General features: G+C 31.0%; 1 protein-coding gene across 4 annotated transcripts in view; it reads left to right on the plus strand.

Annotated features, from left to right (window-relative positions):
* Positions 1-23,672, plus strand: part of LOC126740976 (cytosolic carboxypeptidase Nna1-like) — an 80,470-nt gene extending 56,798 nt beyond the window's left edge. For 3 of the 4 annotated variants that reach the window (XM_050447189.1, XM_050447187.1, XM_050447188.1), the window contains exons 13-18: positions 8,035-8,230; positions 17,955-18,119; positions 18,491-18,639; positions 19,008-19,178; positions 20,451-20,564; positions 23,361-23,672. In XM_050447189.1, coding sequence (XP_050303146.1) covers positions 8,035-8,230; positions 17,955-18,119; positions 18,491-18,639; positions 19,008-19,178; positions 20,451-20,564; positions 23,361-23,598 — 1,033 coding nt within the window. In that variant the 3' untranslated portion in view covers positions 23,599-23,672. Of the gene's footprint in view, positions 1-8,034; positions 8,231-17,954; positions 18,120-18,490; positions 18,640-19,007; positions 19,179-20,450; positions 20,606-23,360 lie in introns of all 4 variants that reach the window. The other variant, XM_050447190.1, reaches the window with a different exon arrangement.
* The last annotated feature ends 402 nt before the right edge of the window (positions 23,673-24,074 follow it).

The following is a 24,074-nucleotide window of genomic DNA, read 5'->3' on the forward strand; positions in this document are numbered from 1 at the left end:
AAGAGGAAATTTCTAGATATTTGTTATACCGACTATATCTGTTCTGTTCTAATACTATTTTTTGACACTAATAATTCAAATTATAGCTACTATTATTTCATGTAAATATTACGAAGAATTACATAGTATATACAATGCCTTTAATTATCAGGTGATAAAATATTGTTTGATAATTATTGCTCTATTTTTCTACTGAGTATAGTCAGTCTCAAATTTTCTTTTGCGATTTGATTTTGAGATTTTTTTTGCGATTATGTGAGGATCTTACAATACTAAGCAAAAAGTACTGCGGTAATGCAATTTTTAGCACTTTTAACCACTTTATTAATACCTAAAATTTAATAAAAGTGTATTGGCCTTTTTATGGACTTGAGTAAGGCTTTTGATTTAATATATCATCAACTAGCCTTCCTGTAGAAACTGTCGAAACCGTTGAAATTTTCAGAATTTCTTTTTGAAAATTTTATTTCAATAATATACTACGTGCTAAAAATCTGTATTACAGCCGCAAAATAAATAACAACTGTATTACTTTCTTAATCTAAATCACTTAAATTATGCTTTCGATCAGTAACTCTAATAAGATTTTCCGAGGATAAGTAAAATTTATCACATTCTAAACTATCAATCAGCGATTCAATACTCTCAGTGCATAATTTAAATGGCTATAGAATATATTTTCTGATTATTAAACCCTCAAAGAGTTTATATATAAAAGAGTGTGTATCATAGCTATTTGAGTTATGTACAGAGAAGCGAAATCTCTTCTAATATTATTGTTTCATAACTTGTCGCACTGTATATGTACTGTGCTAAATCTATCATAGTTTTTATATTTAAAAATAATTAAGATACAATATATAAAAAATCACAGCCTGTTTGTTTCTTCTGTCTAGTACATTTATGAACTAGCAGCTGTTCCTGTATGGGACCAAATATAATTATGGGTTTTTCTGAGAAAGAGGTTTGAGCTACAGTAGGTTAGTAAGTAGCAATGGAGGGCTACCACTTAACCACACATATTGCATTTAACGAAAACTAAAAATATATAGTATGTTCCGTTTAAATTAACGACGTTATACTTCAGGTATAACAGTAAAATACACTATTAAAATATTGTAGCTGTTTATTTCCCAATGACAAGATTGTCAATATTTTCCTATTTATAAAACAATGAGCCTATATGAAAGAATATTAAAATATTGACGTTACAAGGCAATAGATATAAATGATATAAAATATCATATCATAAATCCTGTGAATATTGTTTGTGTTTCTAAAAAGGAAAATAATCAAGCAATTATTGCAAGAAGTTAAAACATGATCGCTTAATCACCTATTTTTTCTTATATTCTATACGTATGAAAAAAAGCTGGAGAATTTAAAAGTCCCATGCATATACTCTCAATGCATAATTTAAATGGCTATAAAACATATTTTCTGATTATTATACCCTCAATGCAGTTTATGTTTAAAAAACTTTGTATCATAGCCATTTGAGTTATGTACAGAGAAGCAAAATCTCTTCTAATATTGTTGTTTCATAACTTAGAGTTTTATTTGTGCAGCTATAAAAGCTATACTGCAGCTACAGAATCAATAACTATTGTTTTATTTTATAATACAGATATTTTTAGAAGCTCAGGCATATGAGAGATGTTTCTAGAACAGACCAAAAGAAAATTTCGAGTATTTTGAATGAAGTTTTTATGTACTAGAAATATTGATTTGTGTAAATTAAAAAATTGAACAGTATTGCAAGACTTGCATGCGTATAGGTTAAGATTTAATACCAATTTGCAAGTGCGTGATTACAATCTAGCTCTTTTTGAAAAGAATCTTCGTTATAGGTGTAAGACTGTTTAAGAAATTTCCTATTCATATAAAAAAGATAATTTATACTATAATTAAAAATAATATTTCAAAGTGTCTGGTATCTTCGGTATTATATAACTTAGAAAGAATAGGTTTGCCCTAATCTGTTTCTTTAAATAGTTCTTCGTAGTCTACTCTTGGCCATATGCATCCCCTGCCATTTTCTATGCTACTTTGTCTTATGCTATCTGATGCCAAGCTTTACCAACCTTCTTTGAAAGAAGTATTAATAAACTACCAAACTTTTGTAGTTTATAAATACTTCTTTTGTGCAGTCGGGTTCTCCATTGTATTAACTTTGCTTCATTTTAACTGGGTTATACGTGTTATGATGTCCTTAACTTTGGTTCTTTATCTAATTTCTATTTGTAATATGGTCCTTAAGACTTAGTCCTAACATCATTCGTTCGATGGCCTTTTGCATTATTTTAAGTATATTTTGAGTAGTTGTTTCCATTCCGTAAGTCATAACGGGGAGCCCTCAAGTATTGAACTTCCTTTCAACTTTATTGGGGTATTTTTATCCTTTAGTATATGTGATAGGGTAAGCTGTGGGTCGCTGCCCATATTTGTTGGATTTGTCTGTTAATTTCGACGCTTTGATTTTCCTTTCTCAGTTGAATAATATGTCCCAGATAGACGTAATCTTTGGCTTTTTCATAGACTTGATAATTCACCAATATCCTTACTGCCAAGCACAACATCATTCACAAAGCAAAGATGGTTTAGATATTTCCCGTCAACTCTTATGCCCTTTCTTTTCCATTCCTATATATATTTTTCAATAGACCTTTATACCTCGAATCAAGTCTAGCATTGTTTTATATTCGGCAAGGCTTCAAAGATAGCCCATAGTTCTACGGAATCGAAGGCCTTAATATAGTCAACAAAAGCAAGATAGAGTGGTTTGTTGTATTCGTTGAATTTTTCTACTAATGATCGGGTGAACTAAATATGTTCAATTGCACGTAAGACTTTATTAAATCCAGTCTGTTCAGGAGGTTGATAATCATCTAATTTATTTGAAAGTCTATTTGTCATAATCCGTGTAAGCAATTTGTACAGTAGTAGACTCATTAAACATTTTTATTTCCTATTTTTAATTTATCACGTTTTTGTGTAATAGAATAAACTGAGCGTTCTGGCAAGTTTCTAAAATAATACATGGACTGATCATTTATCTTTAATATTTGGATTTGAAATATTCATTTTTTTTCTCTTCTGAATAGTATTATCTACTTTTAAATTAAAAAGCCTTATGTATAATGCTAATAAGTATGTTTGCAATGCCATTTTATATCGGTTTTATAAAATAAAAGCTTTATAAGCTTAATATTTATCGTCCATATCTGGAAATATCTAGTAGTAGGTAAATTTTACGTAATATCTGAAAATTATTGCTTTCTATCTAGAAATACATAACTAAACAACTATTTGGAAACTGGTTTTTTAAAAATATCCTCTAGAGCCCTACTTTATTAAAAATACTATCAGCTTTAGATATAAATTTAACTCTCATTAATGGAATGAAAATATTACTTAGTAGAGTTTGACGAAAGATTTGGCAAAGGTTCCTATTGATTATTTGGAAATATCCATATAGTATCGGAATTTACCATTTTAAATCTAGAAATGTTCACATAATATCTGGAGTTTTTAACTTAATGAAAATCTGGCATCTAGGAAATTAAAGAGTTTTATAGTGATCTTGTCGTAAGAATGAAATCCTAGCACAAACTCTTTTTAATTATCCTATTTAATATTTATGTCTCCTTTTTTATCGCCCATGCAAGATACAGATGAAATATATTTCTTCTTATCATTTGAATTCTTTAACAATTAGTTGAAACGATTGATTTTTGATTTGATTTGATTTTTTTTAAATTAATTGTTTTTAATAAAAATATGAATAAATGTAAAAAATTAATTAGGAAAATTAGAAATTAAGGGTTTAAGAAATTTATATAAAATATATATATTTTTTTTAAAAAATCCCTAAATTTCAAATGAAATTATCGATAGATTTCTGCAGAACAACAATATGTTTAATCTCTCATACTTTAACAGGCAATCTAAAAACTTAAATAATTTAAACCATTTTGCTGTAAATCTATAGAAATTTTACAGAAAAACTGCCATTTATGATATTTATGAACATTTTTCTATGTCAGAATTTTTTTTCTCTGTCTACTATATTGGTGTACAGTTTCATTTCTTGTAGTCTCGTATACACTCTGTAGGATTTTTCTCTTTGCAATTCTAAGCAGTCCCACAGGCGTACCTCAGAATTGGTCTAACAATGGAATGATATATTCTAATTTTAATCGTCCAAAATATATTTTTAGATATTATCCTGATATTAATTTCCTTGATGATCTTATCATTGTCTGACGTGATAGTAGATCCCAGATCTTTAAATTCATAGACTCTTTTCAAGTTGTCGATCGTTACATTTTGTTCTATCCGATAACTTCCGACTAAGTTCTTGATGTGGTCATGTACTTGTTGTTACTCTTATTTACTGTTTGGAATATATTTTCTGTCGCAGATTTAGTTTTTTATAAATTCTTCCTTTAGGCTCACAATTAAGTTTCCAACGATGTTTCTGTATCTTTCTGGATAAAAGTTCCGTCTTTGCCTCCCTCACTACCTTTTCTGTAGCTCTGTTAAGACAGATTGCGTCTCCTTTTAGATCATTAATTATAGTAAAAAAGGTTTAAAGCCCGATTCGTACTATACTCTGTGCTTACGGAGCCTTCCATGCTGAACCTTGTTAACCTGACATGTTTATTTGAGATTCCTAGTTTTAACATAGAAGCTGTTAAATGCTTCACCCTCAGGGCGTTGTCATACGCTTGTGTAAAGTCAATAAAGAGTTAAGGTAAAGACTTTATCGTATTCCAAGTACTTTTCCAATAACTGACGGATTATAAAGATTTAATCTACGGTAAATCGCTTTTTTCTGACCTCTGATTGGTAGTCATCTAATTGATGCTCTATGTAGAAAGTTAGTATTTCGAATAGAACTAGGGACCAAACGTTATATTCAGTATTTATTTTATGATGTCTCTTAATAATTGGAAATTTCAAGCCTATGGAAGTGTTTGAAAAAGCTTTTCCATCAAATTTGATACACTCTGCTGATATTGTGCATTATTATTATTATTATTGTGCGATGCATTATTACTTTTCGACCTGCTGATCGCCATCATTAGGTACCTCTTCAAGAGTTGGATCTTCGACCAGTGGTTCTACGGTATTGTAGGTGACCTTGTCTCTCTCTTGGTCTTGTTGTGCGTTTAGTAATTAGTCAAAGTAACTTCTCCATACCTCCATCACCTCGCTATTATTTGTTACCGATCTTCCGTTATCTATTTTAAGAAGCATGTCAGTTTTTGGTCTGAAGCCTTCGTTAATGATTCTCCCTTCTTGAACAAATTTTCTAACTTGGTCTCTAACTTTTTTAACATTTTTTGTTCATGTGCTCCTTTCTTTTCTCTCAATGTTCTTCGTACTGTTGTTCTTATTTTTCAGTATTTTTCTCTATTGTCTTTGCTTGGGTTTTGCAGCATCTCTAGTCAAGCCATGTTTCTTACCCTTATTTTCTCTTCATAGCTACCTCCTTTTAGCCCTTTTCTTTCTCACTATCTTTTGCGTACTTTCTGCTACTCACCTCATAATGTTCCACCATATCTTGTCAACATCCTCCTATCTGCATATTGACTCAAGGTGAGCTGTTAGATTCTTTTGGGATTCCCGTTTTTTGCTATCATATTTACTTGTTTCAGTATTCCATGTAGGCGGCTGAACTATTTGGTTAATTATATTCCTGCCGTATCTTACATTAATTAGGACATGGTGAATTTGCTTCTTTATTGCTCCATCGTAAGATATCCAAGATTGTTTGTGAATGTTCTTGTGTTCGAACATTATTGATCTGATCAGTAAGTTGTTGTTGGATGCTGTCTACTAGGCGGATTTTGTTAACGTTGCAGTCTGGTATAAAGGTATCCTCTTTTTCTATTTTGGTATTGAAGTCTCCCAGCATTATTGTATATTATTCCTGTGCAAAGTTGTTTCCAGTTTATCGAATACTTAATTGTAATTTTTTTCTTCAGTTGGGGCGTATTCAGATAACATCGGATAGTTATACCACTTGCGTACAAATCTAGTTTGATTAATCCACTCATTAACAGATCCTACTAGTTCCTTTAGTATGATAAAACCAGTTCCAAATTCTTGGCATTGATTTCAACTTTCGCTATAAAATACAGTGGACTTTCCAATCCGTTGGTGTCCTCTCAGTCTGTCCACCAGATCTGCTGGGTTACCATGATATTATCCATACCGACTAACTGTTCTATTATTTTTTGCTTTGCTCCAAGCATGTACCAGTTTAGTACAGTCAGGGTTCCAATACGCATATCCTTTTTACATAGCGATGGTCATCGTCTTTTGTCCGTCCTATTCCGAGGCAAAGCGTTGGTTTTCATAACAATATTTTTGTTACAATGTAGGGTTTATTAGCCCCTATGCTTAACCCCTCTTTCTTACCCGGGTTTGAGACCACTAGAAATGGCCTTTAGACTACTCAGTTGATCCAAAGAACCACTCCAGGCGGAATTGACAATTTTTGCATCAAAATAATAAAAAATTAAGAACTAACTAAAGTAAAAGAAGAAATTCACATAATTATATATAAACGTTTAAGTTGCCCTATTGGAAAGCGATAATAGCTTTAAACTACATTCTTTATCGGTTTTTAGAAAATAATTTTAATTCAACAATTTATTTCAATCACAAATAGTTTTTGCAAATCCAAATTTTTTAAACTCAAGCAATTTTTAGCATAAGGTTCTTTATCAAAAATTAACTAATCCATAACGAGATTTTTAGTGTGATGTATCAGATTTTTTTTAGACTAAAAAGATAATTTTTATACTTCTTTGAATTTATTTTAAAAAACTTATTTTTGCTAAAATTTAACTTTAACAGAACAAAATTTAACAGATATGACAATTCATTAAAAAAAAACACTGAATATTAAACAAATCTTAAAATATCTTGGATATTTACATCAAATACTAAAATTGCCAGTTAATCTTAATCATTAATTTTAATTTTATAGAACCATTCGTAAAACTAAAAAAAAGAGTTTCTCTATTATTTAAAATTTAGAAGAAAAAGCTTAGTATTGCTAAAATTTAAACAGATTTAAAAAATCATAAAAAACAGAAATTATCGAAAAGTTACTATTAAATTATAATCATTAAATAATTTAGACGTAAAACTAAAAAAAAGAGTTTCTCTATTATTTAAAATTTAGAAGAAAAAGCTTAGTATTGCTAAAATTTAAACAGATTTAAAAAATCATAAAAAACAGAAATTATCGAAAAGTTACTATTAAATTATAATCATTAAATAATTAAGATTAAACTTTTGTATTTTTTATTTCATAACTTCGTCAAAAATTAATGATGAAAAAAATTTATACGTAAGTGTCCTTGTTACCATTTGCACAGTAGCTCTTAGTCTCTTTATTTTAACATTCTCACACCTTTATATTCATAATCATGTATCCTGCACTTTGTTTAATCCAATAGTTTATTTAAATAATTAGTTTATTAAATACCTATTTTATAAAAGCATGCGTAAAACTAAAAACACAATAGACTTATATATAGAACTTGTTTACAATTTTAATAAAATGGGTGTGAAGAAGGATAAACTAATATAAGTGTTTTTATTTGTCAATTTTTTCTATATTCACATGATTAAAATTCATTTAAAAATTAAAGAATTAATTTTAAATTCAATGAATTACATAAATATAGTTCACTTAAAAAGCCGCCATTTGAAGTTGAAGTAAATACTACCTTACTAGTGCTTATGAAATAAACTCTATTTTCCTGAAATCTGCAATAAAATTTTATAAATGTCTATATTTTAGAAATATTTATCAACCTAATAGTACATTAGTTCTTATCAATAATTGCACGAGTAAATATCAAACTTTAGCCAAAACACTTAGTTGACTTCCACCATTCTTTTTCAGAATTTTATTTCCTGTTTTTATCGCTACTTTTCCTTAATATTTTCTTAATACTGTTTGCCTTTAAAATAACTTATAAACAAATATTCTAAAATATTTTAATTTAGTGACGAAGGTGATACGTCAAGCAGCAGCAACGAAGTTGGACAAGAAGAAAAAGAGTTGGTGGAGATGCCCGTACCTCAACCTCCACCACCATCACCAACGGTGATCAAAAAATCCGCTCGAGCAACTCACTCGTCTCCAAATAGGAAACTCAAGACCACCTCTCGCAGCCCTGGAGCTCCTCGGAAACCCCTACCGGTGAATAAAAAATATGACCTAGAAATTAGAGAATACACGCAATATGAAATAGATCATCCTGAGTATGATTGCGACCCTATTGTAGAACAAAAAGTGGTGTGGACTAAAGCACAAAAGGCACAGAGTGTTACTGTAGTTAGTATAAAGCCTATGATCAGCACGGTGCACTGTGAAAGTAATGATAAAGATGATGATGCTTGATAGATTGGTTGTAATTGTTTTTTGAATAATATATTAAAAAGTAATGATTTTTTAATAACTTTTTTATCCCCTTAATTATTTAACAGACGATAAAACAAATTTATTTAAACTAACATATTTTTTAATTTTATTAATTATTAAATCTTTTATTAATGTTGTTAATCTTAATAAATATACTGAAAGTCATCATTCTATGTCTTTCCCTTATATACACCCAAGCCTTATAGTACACTGTGTCCTATTTTAGTTGTTATTTAAAGGTATCTCTCGTTACTATTAAAGATCTAAGCTTAAAACTTTAATAACAATCTCTACTAGGCCCTCAAAAAATATAATTAGTTTCAAAATTTGGAAACTTTTCAATTAAATTATTATTTAATTGAAAATGGTAGATATTATATTAGTTAACAAATTTATAAATTTGTATCGATAAAGCATGGAATATAGCAACTTACACAATGAAACATAAACTGCAACAAGTACCTAGTTAAAAGGTTTGAATAAATTTTTGCAATGAAATCCTAAATTTAAAAAATAAGCAAAGAAAACAAAAAAAATCTTATAAAGTCAAATGCAATTTAACAAACGACGAACAGTGGGAAGACATACATTTAATATGGGAAGATATACATTTTAAGACATCGTATATAATGTGATTTCTTCATAAAAATTCTTAGGAATAGGTAGCGGTAAATTAACATTTTTACAAGTATTATAAAGAGGAGAAGAAGTCTGAAGCGTGCAGCGATTTTAAAAAAAGAAAAGTAGATGTCTCTAGACTAAAAAGAGATTTAGGGGTTAGAATTTTCTGAGTTACAAAACGTGGTCGACAAGAATCTCTCTGATTTATATTAACAATAAATCGCAGTGCTTTTTTCTGGAGAACATACTTAGGAGTCTCTGAATAGAAACATCGTAGAATCGGATACCATAGTTCAAGTAGGACTCAAACAGTGCAAAGTAAAAATTTGGCGCTACTATTCATCTGCGGTAACTATAACCGCGACGAAAGGGGGAAAAAGGCCATAAATACTGTAAAAAAACCCATTTCGAACTTGTTCTACAGGCATTTTCAGTGGCGCACACTATCAATTAAAAAAATATTGGATATTTTATCTTTTTGCTTTCTACTTACCTGGTTTTTTTGTTTTTATAACCAAAAATAAAAGCAATTGATTTTGTACACCTATATTAATGTACTCTTTCTTAACCTTTCAGCGGTCGCGCCCATTTTCAAAAAAATAGTGGTCGCTGCGGACTCAGAGTCCGCAGCAACCATTTGTAGCTAAAAGGATCATTTCTTTTAAAATAAAAACTAAAAATATTTTTGGTTTGAATAAAAAATACATTTTAACGCTAGTAACATTTATTTCAACTGTTTGTTTCTTATTTTAACATAATTGGAAGTAATTATACAAGAGAAAAAAAAAACTAACGGGATTAAAAAAACCTAAAACTAAAAGATCAATTTTCCCACTCAGCTGTTTCAAAGCAATCTGGACATGTGGTGATAGCATGCTCTAAGCATACAGCTGCATTGCATTTTTTGCAAAAATATCGGGTAGGACGATTTTTTTTTCTGTCGCATAAAATACAACGTCCGCGTCGATTTGGTACATTTTCAACTGGATTTTCTGCAGTCTCTGTTCCAAGGATCTCGTGAATTCTAAGTTTGATAAATTTTATTATACGAGCTTTAAGTTGAGCTTCAATAAGCTTGAATGAAAGTTGACTTAAAAATTCTTTGCGCTTTATTTTTGCATCTGGATCATTAGCTTTGTACACAACTAATGAATTTATTCCGGCAACATTTAACATACTATAAAATATGACCATCGGCCAGCTTCGAGTAGCGCGGGCACAATTATAAACTGAACATAACTTATCCACCGTATCGACCCCTCCTTTAGTTTGATTGTACATTGTAATGATCTCCGGTTTTCCATTTTCAGAATCCAAAGCATTATCCTTGTGTAAACTGGACATTAGCAAAACATTTCTACTCGTCTTGGGTATATAGGATACAAGTGTACAGATTTCATTAAATCCAAACATTGATGCTTTTTCTCGACGATTTATGGGTTGTGAAAATTCGATCGGAAGTTCTCTTTTATTTTTTCTTACTGTTCCTATTAAAGTTAGCCTAAAATGTTGCTTTAAATTCTCTATAAGGCTGTAACTGATAAACCAATTATCAGTTGTTACATTCCTACCAGTACCTCTAATTGTTTCACACAATCTTTGTACAACAGCATCTGGAAAGTTGCTAGCTTGAAAAGGGCCTTTAGGTTGTTTACTAACATAAACTTCCATACTACATGTATGAAACACCTTTGAGTCACACATAGCGAACACTTTTAGTCCATATTTATTCCGTTTGCTGGGTATGTATTGAAGAAAACTGCACCGACTACGAAAGGCTTCTAGTTTTCCATCCACAGTAACATAATGAAATGGAGTAAATCCAGATTTACATTTTTGCATAAAGATATTAAAAACAGCCCTTTTTGGCGCCAACTTGTCTATGGCTCTAGGAGTTTCACGTGTCTCCATATCGTCAAAACGTAAATGTCTTAATAAAAAGCGAAATCTTTGTAAGGACATTATAAGCCTAAAAATTTCAACACCAGTGCCATCGGTTTTCCACAAATCTTCAGGATTTAAATGACTGCTTTTTTAACAATCCACCTAAATAAACGAGACCTATCAAAGCAAGCAATTCAACAGAATCTGTGGGTTTAGCATCTTTTTCGCGTGAATAATTGCCACGGACGGATTCAATATGCTGATTTGTATACTGGATAATGGTATTTACTATCTCTTCAGAAAAAAAGTGCTGCCATATTTTTATTGGAGATGTTTGATTTTTTAAATCTCCTTTGGGACCAGGCAAATGCGTAACCAAATTTTTGGCCAGTGTTTGGATAGCTTTTGAAGGACAATGCTTTCGCCACTTTGTAGTCTTGTCTTTGCCTTTAAAAAAGGGACCTTTATTGTATTCATTTACTTCAATTTCAGTATCCGAAATATCCTGTTCACTATCAGGATCATAAACCTCTGTTTCGACGACGCGTTCTTCTTCATCATCAGATTCATCCAGAGGCAATTCTTCTTCAGAGTCATTTTCCAAACATTCCTGCATTAATTTTTTTAGTATGTCTTGCTCCTTTTGATACAAAGCCATTCTAAAGGTTAAAGAAAAGTAAACTATTAGTAAATAGATCAAAAATAGGCAATATTTATATACCTTTTAGCAATAAAATAATTATTTACTAAAAACGATTTTCGACACGCCGCTAGTGGCTGCGGACTGATACTCCGCAAATATAAATATCTCTCTAACGCACTACAACTGAACGCTCCCGAGTTTAGCGGTACACTAATAATGCTATTTCATTAAGGTACTTTTACTTAACACGATTTGAAGTAAATTTTTTAATTGTTTTTATTTTCATCATAAAACAAAAAAAAATTAAACAAAACACAAAATTAAACACTACAATCTAACTTATAAGACTTTATACATAATGAATAATATATATGTATAATTATACAAATAGTAATTTTACTTAAATTAATACTAATAAACAAAAAACACTAAACACAAAAAAATTGTCATTGTTTCCTAATCAGAATCAGAATAAATGTTTTCTTTTTCCCAATCGGCTAACTTATCAGAGCTAGTATCACTTTTATCATCATCCTCTTTGATAACTAAGTTTTCGGCAGTAGCGAAAGTCGCAAGTAGCGACCACTCAAACTAATGTTTTCTGCTATTCCGAATATTCCATTAAAAGTTTGCGCCAGTATTGACATCTTTTCCAATATAATCCATTACTTTTCATATGGAAATTCAATTTTCTCCTTAATTTTCACCACTATCTTTCCAAAAGTTGGTATTACTTTATATTCTGTATAAAATTTCTCAATAATTCTTCTTATTACGCCAAAATCAGTATCGTCAATTTTTTTCAGTACTGATAATCGCTCAAGTATTTCTACTGGAGTCAATAAAGGCTCTGTAGGGTCAAACTCACGTCGATGTTGATCTTCTTTTCTAATTTTAATTATAGTAGATCGCCCTATTCTAAGATGCTTGTTCTGTTTTATTTTTTAAGGGCAACTTAAAAGCAAAAGCATGTTCCATATTACTGATTAAGAAACTACGATACCGCACAAAAACTAATATAAGCACCAAGGAACAAAATTAACGCGATATCACAAGATTATCAATAACTGAAAATTTAAACAGACACTTTTAGAAAAAGATCGGTGGTTCTAAAATAGTAGGTGTGTACCTCTGTAGGTAAAAGGCCACATTAGCAGGTTCTAATAAAAGAAGCAAATAATAACCCTGACTCCAAACCATTTACTAATATGAATATATATCATAAATAATTAGATTAAAACATGTTTGGTTTACGTACTGTTATCAAATTAGCCCTTTGAAATATAACTGGTAAATAATAAAAGGTATAAAAAGGATACAAAAGGATTAACGGTAGGCTTAGGTCATAAATTAATAATTATTTTATGAATATATAGATACTAAATTTCCCTTTCCTTAATAATTCAACTATTAAAATTTCCTAATAAATTGATAATTAAACTAATATAATACCTGCATATACATACACCATCATTTACCGATAATTCCCAGTGGGATGGCAGCGGGTTATTTTTTCCTTTCCTAACCTATTGAAAATGTTACGGCTCTCGCGATATACTCGTAAAAGTTCATTGTTAAACATTTAAAAAAAAGCCCTGTTGTCAGTCTTATTTTTTTTTATTAAGATTCAAATGGAATAAACTAAAAAGTATGCATAATACAGCTCAAATTGGCAAACCGGTTGAACCCAACTATTGCATTGTTAACATTTTTTTGCCGGCTACAGACTCAATAGATGAATAGTAGTTGTGGTTTAAATACCTCTCTTGCAAGTTGATAAGAGTTTCTTACTTTAGCTTAAAATATGGTCTTTAAAATTCAACTCACCATCAATTAGCACGCTAAGAACAATAGTTACTAAAGTATATGTAAGAACATATACGTCCAACATCAGCTCTACAACAGCACACTTAAACCCAACGATCTGAGTATTACGAAAATTTAAGCAAAGGCGATTAGCATTGAACCATTCTTAAATAAGTTTCAACTAGTTTGCTAGAATCTCTTTCAGTTTTGCTTAAGTTTTGCTAGATTGCTGTTTTTCGAAAATATTAAGATGTAATCAGCAAAAATAGTAAAGATTCCAGAGATTTTAAGAGAGACAAGGTCATTGATGAAACCATATACTGGTACTGGACTTGAAACAGAGCCCTGCGGAAATCCACAGTCAATTCCCGAGACAAAACGCCTTTGAGTTGAATTCGCCATAGCTTGAGAGTAGATCTTAAGATAAAATTTAAACCAGGAGTAAGCCACACCTCGAAAGCCATATAATTCGAGCTATGCAAGCAGTATCTGTGATCCAGACAATCAAAAGGCTTGGACAGACCATAGAACACCGCTGGACATGTCCTACTCTGGTGGCATCATGGGTCCCTTTTGATCTTTAAAATACTCATTGCTTATTAGTTATTAAGCTAAAGGACAAAATGTAATGTTAGACCCTTTTCTTTACCAGTTTTTTATAAGTAATCTAGAGATTGGGCGGTTAGAAAGAGCTTCAGAGTCCTACGCTTCAATACTGGGATTACTAAAGATGACTTCAGGCCAGTAAAAAATACTCCGCTAGACGAACTTCACCAGAGATTTTGTCATCATTTCTTTGCTGAGGCAAAAGTAGAACGATATGAACTTATAATGTATAAATTAAACTTCCTGCAAGAATTGGTTATTAAAATTCGAGACTCCTTAATTAGAATTAGTGTCCCATCACTAATAAAATACTTCCTGCATGACATGACTATCGGTTTATACTAATTTAGTTTAAAACATTCATCTGGCTTTAGTCAGTGTTTAATAATAAAAACAATGTCAGTATATCATACGACCTACACTATCTAGAAATATATACAAACTCTCACACTTAAGCCTTAAGGGAAAAGAGGAAGTTTTGGTGAAGTGCAAAATCGTACTATTTTTATTTTTGATAAATGTTACCGTCAATATAAAAAAATTATAGATTTTGCATAAAGTCAATTATTCAAGATAAATGCAATATTTCGAGTTTTCCTACTGTTTTTATTTTTTATTTATGCCTAAGTTATTTAATTTTTAAGAAACATAATATATTCTAAATAACTTAGAATTTTTCAAGGTTAAAAATTAGGATAATTTTAAGAATTTTACACTTAAATATCCGCATTTAAAATTTTTTTTTCGGTGATATTTTTTATTTTTTTTTTGTTGCGCCATCTAGCTTTTACATACATATCGTCGGCTCAAAACCAGATGAGTAATATTTTGCGTTGAATGTGCGCTACCACACCTGGTTATAAGCAATAAATTTATACCCACATTTTGGTTACGAAAATGCACTAAACCTAAAAATGGTAAAAATCTACTTATCTTGTTTTGGCAGGGAACCGACGATATGTGGTTAAACTTTTTGCAGTTAAAAATTTTAAATCCTTTTATTTTTTTTTTAATTTAAACATTTTAGTATTAATTTCTACCCCAATAGTTCTTATTAAGAATCCAGAAACTTTTGTGAATTAAGTTTAAAAAATATATTTTTGTAACGTTTAAGTGATTTGTTTGAAATATAAATTGTAGAGAAATAATATATTTTTATTTTATATTTATCAAATATGTGTATACGGCCTACAATTTAGCCAAAAAATCAAATTTCGTTGCCCCTTTTAACTCTTAAATTGCTTGGTAGCTTTGATTCATAATTAAGAACTTGATAACTTTAAACCCAAGGTTCGTTATAATTGATTACTCTTAAACTTGGAAATATTCGAACCCTATGCTGGAACAACGTTGTAACCGCCAATATGTGTAAATACGGTATTTCCGTGGAACAACGTTGTATGCGACCTAAATAATCCGTCGACAAAGGACAATTTTCTGGTGGTTTTTAGGCGCCATTTTAATTAGACTAATTCATTTGTTTTGTGAAACAACGTTGTATGTGCCGCCAACGTTTTAAAGTTTCAGACACGTGTTTTATTAATACGTGTGTTAGGTGCGCTGTTCATTGTTATAAGCCGAAATGGATGGTATTTTGACAAGCTCTGTGATGACACAGATTAATAGGGGAAAAAGGCGAAAGATGCAGATTGACAATTGGAAACAGAATGCCAGAAAACGGTGCAGACGCTTACGTTTCATCTAGAAATGTCCCTAAAGGAGCTTTAAAACCCCCAGATGAAGTAAGTTAATTTAAAGGTCCTACTATTTAAAATTCAGTACCAGTGTTAATTTTTAGAGACGTGTATGCAAGTGTTCTCAGTCGCTTAATGGGTGCTCTGCTGAATTATTGGTTGGAAAGCACCAAATATTATTCCAAAATTTCAGACTGCTAAGTTATGATAGTCAATCACAATACCTATCACAAATTATTTCTATTCAAGAGTCGAAGAGAAGGAGGGTTGAGGAGGCAATATCCCGCCGCCAAACCACTGTGAAATACGCCATAAATAATATACCCGTATGCAAATCAACAGTTTGTTATATATTCTCAATCACCCAGAGACGACTTCAGTGCCTTGTGGATAAAATAAAATCTGGTGCAAATATAACTGACCAACGTGGAAAGCATATGAATTGCCCAAAAAAACTAAAGCTAACAGATGCAGAGAAAATATGTGAACATAATAATTCATTTCCACAGCAGGAAAATCATTATGGCAGAAATGCATCCACAAAGAACTGCCTCCCAGCTGATTCGAGCATCTCAAAAATGTATAGACTGTTCTTGGAAAAATACCCACAAAGTAAAGTCTCATTAAGGACTTATCATCTTACTTTTAATTATGATATATTTAAAAGTAAATTTAACCTGCGTTTTGGACATCCCGGATCAGACACCTGTTCATATTGTGACAAGCTGTTCATGAAACTTTGCTCAACGAACGATGAACATGAAATAAGGGAAATCGAAAATGAAAGTAAAATCCATCACATGCGAGCAGAAGCAGGCTACCAGGCATTAAGATAAGATACCGAAATGGCTTAGATAAATCCTAATTATGTGGTTTTATGCACAGATTTGCAGTAAGTACTTTTTTGCTCAAACCTAACCCATTCGTCCATTTTCTATCAGAGCAGAGGTGTTCATAATATGGAAAATAGTATAGCTACAATGATGTTATGGCATGAAGTAATGGCACATCGAGGTTCTACTGAGATTGCATCGGCATTACTATTTTATGTCACCCAAAATTTCAATCGTCTTGGTCGAGGGCAGGAAAGAAAACTTGGGGTTTGATCGGACCGACGCGTAGGACAAAATAACAATTGGAAGATGACAACATTGCTTCGACTATTACTGAAAGAAACATATTTTACCCAGGTGGAGCAAAAGTTTTTGATTAGTGGACATAGCTTTTTACCCTGTGATAGACACTTTGCTCAGATTGAAAGGGTCAAAAAACTTTCCTCGGTTTATGTTCCATTCTAGTGGGCAGATGTGATCGCCAAATCAAAAGTAAACAATCCCTTCACAGTTATTTACATGCATCAGACATTTTTCAAAGATTTTATTGATGCAGACAATTCAATTTGGAAGGATCCTAAATGCAAAATAATACAGGAAGTGTGGATTCAAATAACATCGGATGACCCGAACAGTACCCGGATAAGAAAATCCCATAACACAATTCAACCATGGATGTCGTATTCGCTAAAATTACCCAAGAAAACGATGGTTGAAGTATCTCTGAATGACCTACGGGAGGCCTTTAATGAACCTCTTCCAATCAAAAAAGAGAAACTTGCCAACTTATTACATATGTGTGATTATATTCCATTAAAATATATCAATTTCTATCATAATATTAAAAGCGGTGCCTGAAAATATGTAGTTTCGTTTTATTTTTGATTGACATGAAAAATAAAAATTATTTTTTCACTTTAACTTTAACTTTAACTGTATTTTTAATCCTAAAACAACGTTGTAACAGCCTTATTTCCCTAAAACAATGTTGTAGCCGACGTAGATATACAACGTTGTTTTATTGAAATAAGGAAAATATTCTCGTAAATCCGAATTCTGTATGTGGTCAAGTCTGCAATGCCTCTCTGTGGTTAAGTTCTTTAGTGTTATTGATATTAGCCATATATTAAATTCATTTGATTAAGCAATCTGTTATTTTTCGTTTTTTGTCGATTTCCCAACAAAACAATATTTGGCGGTTACAACGTTGTTCCAGCATTGGGTTCATTTTAAGATTAATTAGTACCTATTTACTAATTCAAAAAAATGACAATTTATTTTTTTAAGATATAATATTTAACGTTTTGTGTGTTGATTTCTGATCGCTTATCGGGCTAAAATATTTTATTTAGTTCAAATATACAATTCAATAATTAATTTGACCTATTTAATAATGTCTTTAATATTTTATTTAGATTTGCAAGGCGACACTAAAACTATCACTCTCTGATAAAGAGTATATAGATAGTAGTTCGTCAGAAAGTGGAGAAGATGACGAGGAAGAAAAAATTATAAAGATGCCTAGTAAAGTATTCAGGAAGAGAAAAAAGAAGAAAAAAATTGTTAAAAGGCGATCTCAGGTAATTATTTAGTGTGTTCTTTTTGAAACTGCTAAGAATAATTTAATTTAAAAATAGTCGTAAATGTTAAATAGTACGTAATAAACCATTAGAGGTATATGGTAAAATCCAAAATATTTTTTATATAACAAAAGAATTTCTAGAAGTGAAATTATATTTTATCATAATTTTCAAATTTGTTTATAATCGCTGTCACACTATATTTTAATATATTTTTTTACTACTTTATTATACCTCAGCTTTTATTTTATAAAAAAATATATTAAATCTCTTATTATTTTTTGGGACTTGAAATGTTCTCTGCATGTTTTTTTTTTTGTTTCCCAATCCCTAGTTTTATTTGCCAGCATTAATGTACCGTACATTTTTAGACTCATGCAGAACATTCCGATAGTGAAGTAAATTACAAAAAAACGACTATGGCATCCCAAAGTAGTTTATCCGTATTTGATTTAATCGCAAATGAGAAGATTCCTTGTTGTCAAAGTACCACGCAACGAGCCAAGACCTCCCAGCCCAAGTAAGTAGAATTAAAAAATAGTCTAAAATTTTTGAAAATACTAGATTTTTTTTTGGAGACATTATATTATATTTCACTTTTTTTTAATAAAAGTTATCGAAACGCATATATTACATGGAAAAAGAGCCCTAAGATTTAGCGAAATTCATCATTGCATCCAACGCATTCTATACAGAAATTTAAATCGAAAGAATTAATAACATTTCCATAGGTATCCCAAGAGATTACTTTTATTTTCTCCCAATAATTTTTTTATTGACTCTGACGTACCTGGCTTTTTCTCAAATATTTTTACAATTTGACTCCCACCCTGAGGATTAATATACACCACACGTATAAATTTATAACTAAAGTTTTTATCATTTTAGGATTCACTTGGAAAGAAAAAACGAGATTACCAAACAGTTAGCGGAAGTTCAAGCGAAGCTGTACTCTTTAAAGAATAAACTTTGGTTTGGCGTAGGACAAGGTGACTCTCCATTATCATGGGGTGGAAGCCAAGTTTTCTTTTCGGCTCATCAGAATTCGCCACCACAAAAGTACGTATGTATTTTTTAGCTTTTCCTGCATTAGAATATTGAAATTTATCCAAAAAAATCTGCATTGGTAATTAAATTAACTAAGTACTTTTGTAAAGTTTTTATTTATTTAGATACTTTGAAACAACGACAAAAGTTATTGAAAAGCTCATATTTATGCACTTATTCCATTTGTTATGACCGCAAATTAAATTATTGAAGATTCGCTTGCGTAATCCATCTGTATATTGATTTGTTTTTTGTGCCTTTTGTTCCTGTTTGTATTGGATGTGGCAAATATATAAATTATCGGAGACCTAAGAAATCTCGGATGTAGTGAATTTTTTTTTAACTTCTGGCCAAAATAAGAAAAATGGATTGACTTTGGATCTCCTGCGCTGCAGCAGTATTTTGGGGTCTGCAAACAGTTAATAGATAATGGACCCCAGACTTGCAGAATACGCTGAGTAGTCAAGAAATTGCAAGCACAATATGTTCAATTTGACGATCGTTATCATTTTTGACCTGTCACAAATTTAATTGGTAAAACAGCACTTTTTTCTTTTGCTTTGGTGATATATTTTGTAAAAACTCTTTATTTAGACGTTTGCAATATATTTCTCTCAACACTACTAAATAGTTAAACTGTTGCTACCGCAAAATCAGATGAACCCTTTTTTTTCTTTATAATGCCGTTTTAAAAGGATTTGTGGGAACTAATTATAGCTTATTTTAACCCCCTTACTGGAGAAGAATATTAATTGATAAACGCAACTGGCCGTTCTTCATTTAATATTCCAAAAAAAAGTTAAATGTGACTTTTGTTGTATTTAAGTGACAATGTTAATTCATGGATCTTATGCTAAAGACTAAAACATCTACATTCCTGGTCTATATTTCACGAGATTAGATCACTAGGTTATAATCATTTTCGCACAAAATATATAAAATGGATTTTTCCAAAATAATGTTGAAACAAACTAACATTTCAGCAGCTATCCATTAATATACAATTAATTTTAAAATATTTAAAAAAATATTACAAAAAGGCTCTAAAATTAAACAAAAATCAATCAAAAAGTCAAAAATATAATACAGGCAAAACTTGTATAACATACTTAAATGTGAAAATATTTAGTTTTACGCATTTTACTTAAAATTATAAGAATATGTTTATATTTTCTAATTAAATATCATTATTAAATAAATAGATATGTAACTAAATAATTATTGATGCTTTATTTAAATAGTTCTATAAATATTTTATAAAAATTAATTCATTTTATTTTTTAGGATAGTGAAAAAACAACAAAAGAAAAGCGCAAAAAAAATAGATAAGACCATCAAAAAAGAGACCAAATTGAGCAACGAAAGAATTGAAAAATCCGGAACGAAAATTCTAAATGGGTATACTATTATAACATTAACATTACCGTCGATTACTGAAAGTTAGTTTTTTATTATGTTTGTATATACTTTTGCGTAGTCCGCAAGTTTTATGTTTAACCCCCATTTCACTCATTCGGTAATCGGCACTTATTCACTAAGCAAATATGTCTTTCACTTACTCATGCCTGACTCATACATTTATTACAAATTTGTATACAAGGTGTTCTTTAAATATTGCGATAAGATTTACTGATGTGTGAAATCAACCAAAATAGTTTCTATGAATATATGTCTACATATTTTCATATTTTCATTTCATTTATATTATACCTTTTAGCGGTCGCGCCCATTTTCAGAAAAATAGTGCGCGCTGCGGACTAAGAGTCCGCAGCAAACACTTGTAGCTAAAAAGATCATTTCTTTTAAAATAAAAACAAAAAATATTTATGGTATGAATAAAAAATACATTTTAACATTAGTAACATTTATTTCAACTGTTTGTTTTTTATTTTAATATAATTCGCGAGTAATTATACAAGAGAAAAAAATAAACGAGATTAAAAAAACCTCAAAACTAAAAGGTCAATTTTCCCACTCAGCTGTTTCAAAGCAATCTGGACATGTGGTGATAGCATGCTCTAAGCATATAGCTGCATTGCATTTTTTGCAAAAATATAGGGTAGGACGATTTTTTTTCTGTCGCATAAAATACAACGTCCGCGTCGATTTGGTACATTTTCAACTGGATTTTCTGAAGTCTATGTTCCAAGGATCTCGTGGATTCTAAGTTTGGTAACTTTTGATATATTTGGAATCTCTACACGAGCATTAAGTTGAGCTTCAATAAGCTTGAATGAAAGTTGACGGAAAAATTCTTTACGCTTTATTTTTGCATCTGGATCATTAGCTTTGTACACAAATAATGAATTTATTCCAGCAACATTTAACATACTTTAAAATATGACCATTGGCCATCTTCGAGTAGCGCGGGCACAATTATAAACTGAACATAACTTATCCACCGTATCGTCCCCTCCTTTAGCTTGATTGTACACTGTAATGATCTCCGGTTTTCTATTTTCAGAATCCAAAGCATCATCCTTGTGTAAACTGGACATTAGCAAAACATTTTTACTCCATTATTACCTTGGATATATAGGATTCAAGTGTACAGGTTTCATTAAATCCAAACATTGATGATTTTTCTCGACGATTTATGGGTTGTGAAAATTCGATCGGAAGTACTCTTTTATTTTTTCTTACTGTTCCTATTAAAGTTAGTCTATAATGTTGCTTTAAATTCTCTATAAGGCTGTAACTGGTAAACCAGTTATCAGTTGTTACATTCCTACCAGTACCACTAATTGTTTCACCCAATCTTTATACAACAGCATCTGGAGAGTTGCTAGCTTGAAAGAGGCCTTCAGCTTATTTACCCACATAAACTTCCATACTACATGTATAAAATACCTGAGTGAGTGACCACCACAATGAGTCACACATAGCGAACACTTTTAGTACATATTTATTCGGTTTGCTTGGTATGTATTGAAGAAAACTGCACCGACCGCAAAAGCTTCTAGTTTTTCATTCACAGTAACATATTGAAATGGAGTAAATCCAGATTTACATTTTTGTACGAAGTTATTAAAAACAGCCCTTATTGGCGCCAACTTGTCTATGGCTCTACGAGTTTCACGTGTCTCCATATCGTCAAAACGTAAACGTCTTAATAAAAAGCAAATTCTTTGTAAGGACATTGAAAGCCTAAAAACTTCAACACCAGTGCCATCGGTTTTCCACAAGTCTTCAGCATTTAAATAACTGCTTTTTAACAATCCACCTAAATAAAGGAGACCTATCAAAGCAAGCAATTGAACAGAATCTGTGGGTTTAGCATCTCTTTCGCGTGATTAATTGCCACGGACAGATTCAATATGCTGGTTTGTATACTGGACAATGGTATTTACTCTCTCTTAAGAAAAAAAGTGCTGCCATACTTTTATTGGAGATTTTTGATTTTTTAAATCTCCTTTGGGACCAGGCAAATACGTAACCACATTTTCGGCCGGTGTTCGGACAGCTTTTGAAGGACAATGCTTTCGCCACTTTGTGGTCTTGTCTTTGCCTATAAAAAAGGGATCTTCATTGTATTCATTTACTTCAATTTCAGTATCCGAAATATCCTGTTCACTATCAGGATCATAAACCTCTGTTTCGACGACGTGTTCTTCTTCATCATCAGATTCATCCAGAGGCAATTCTTCTTCAAAGTCATTTTCAAAACATTCCTGCATTATTTTTTTTAGTCTGTCTTGCTCCTTTTTATACGAAGCCATTCTAAAGGTTAAACAAAAGTAAACTATTAGTAAATAGATCGAAAATAGGCAATATTTACATACCTTTTAGCAATAAAATATTTATTTACTAAAAACGATTTTCGACACGCCGCTAGTCGCTGCGGACTAATACTCCGCAAATATAAATATCTCTCTAGCGCACAACTGAATGCTCCCGAGTTTAGCGGTACACTAATAATGCTATTTTCTTAAGGTACTGACAACCGCAGCTTGAGGTGCGCAGTAACTTTTAGTCAATAACCAAAAACATTTTAAAATGGAGCGAGAGACCGCGCGCGACCACTGAAAGGTTAAACTTAGCAAAAAACGAGTTTATTTTCAATTTTATCGCCCTGTACTGCAAAATCTTAGAACTTTCTTGGTTTATTTCATTTTAGCAACACATTCCTAAATTTTGTTGCAATTTTAATTAAACACTCAATATACTTTAAACTAATATTTTTTAAATTTTTAGCTTGAAAAGACAAGCGGCCGTGTCATGGATCGCAGCAGGAAAATCAAACTTAAGAAAGTCAAAAAGTCTACCGGACGCATCCAGTTTATTAGGGGAAAAAATCAAAAATATCTCCCTCAATGACGAACGACAAGTGCGAACTGAAAAATCGAAGAAAAAAAAGAAAAAAGGAAAATTTTCGAAAAAAGCTAAAGCTGTCAGCAACGCTAAGATTTTCGTTACACCTACACGAGACTGATTTATAATATTAAGTCGTGTTTTCAACTTGTATTGTTTATTTGTAATTATTTTAAATAAAATATAGGAAATTTATGAGATGAGTTTTTGAGTTTCGTGAAACTCACATGTGAGTTTTTGCCCTATTATTAATTTATGTTTTATTTATTACTGTTCGCAATATTTTTAGAATACAAAAGTATCTATTTGGTCAGCTATTTTAATATATTCACCCAAATTACTCCGAAAGTAAGCGAGATACAGAAAAATGTTTAAGACTAAAGTTGTTCAGAATAAAAGCGGAAATGTTGAGATCGTTTTTTAAGGTCAATTTAAGATCAGAGTAATTTTTTAAAGCAGGACCAATGTTTTTTTTTAGCTAATTCGAAAGGAGCGTGATATTTTACGTTAAAAATATTACTTTAAACTTTGTTATCGTAACTCTGAAAAGGTCAAATAAGGTTTTCTGTTTCAATTAGACATTTTAAAAATACTGTA

This window comes from Anthonomus grandis, chromosome 10 (assembly GCF_022605725.1).
Source record: "Anthonomus grandis grandis chromosome 10, icAntGran1.3, whole genome shotgun sequence".
Classification (NCBI taxonomy): domain Eukaryota; kingdom Metazoa; phylum Arthropoda; class Insecta; order Coleoptera; family Curculionidae; genus Anthonomus; species Anthonomus grandis.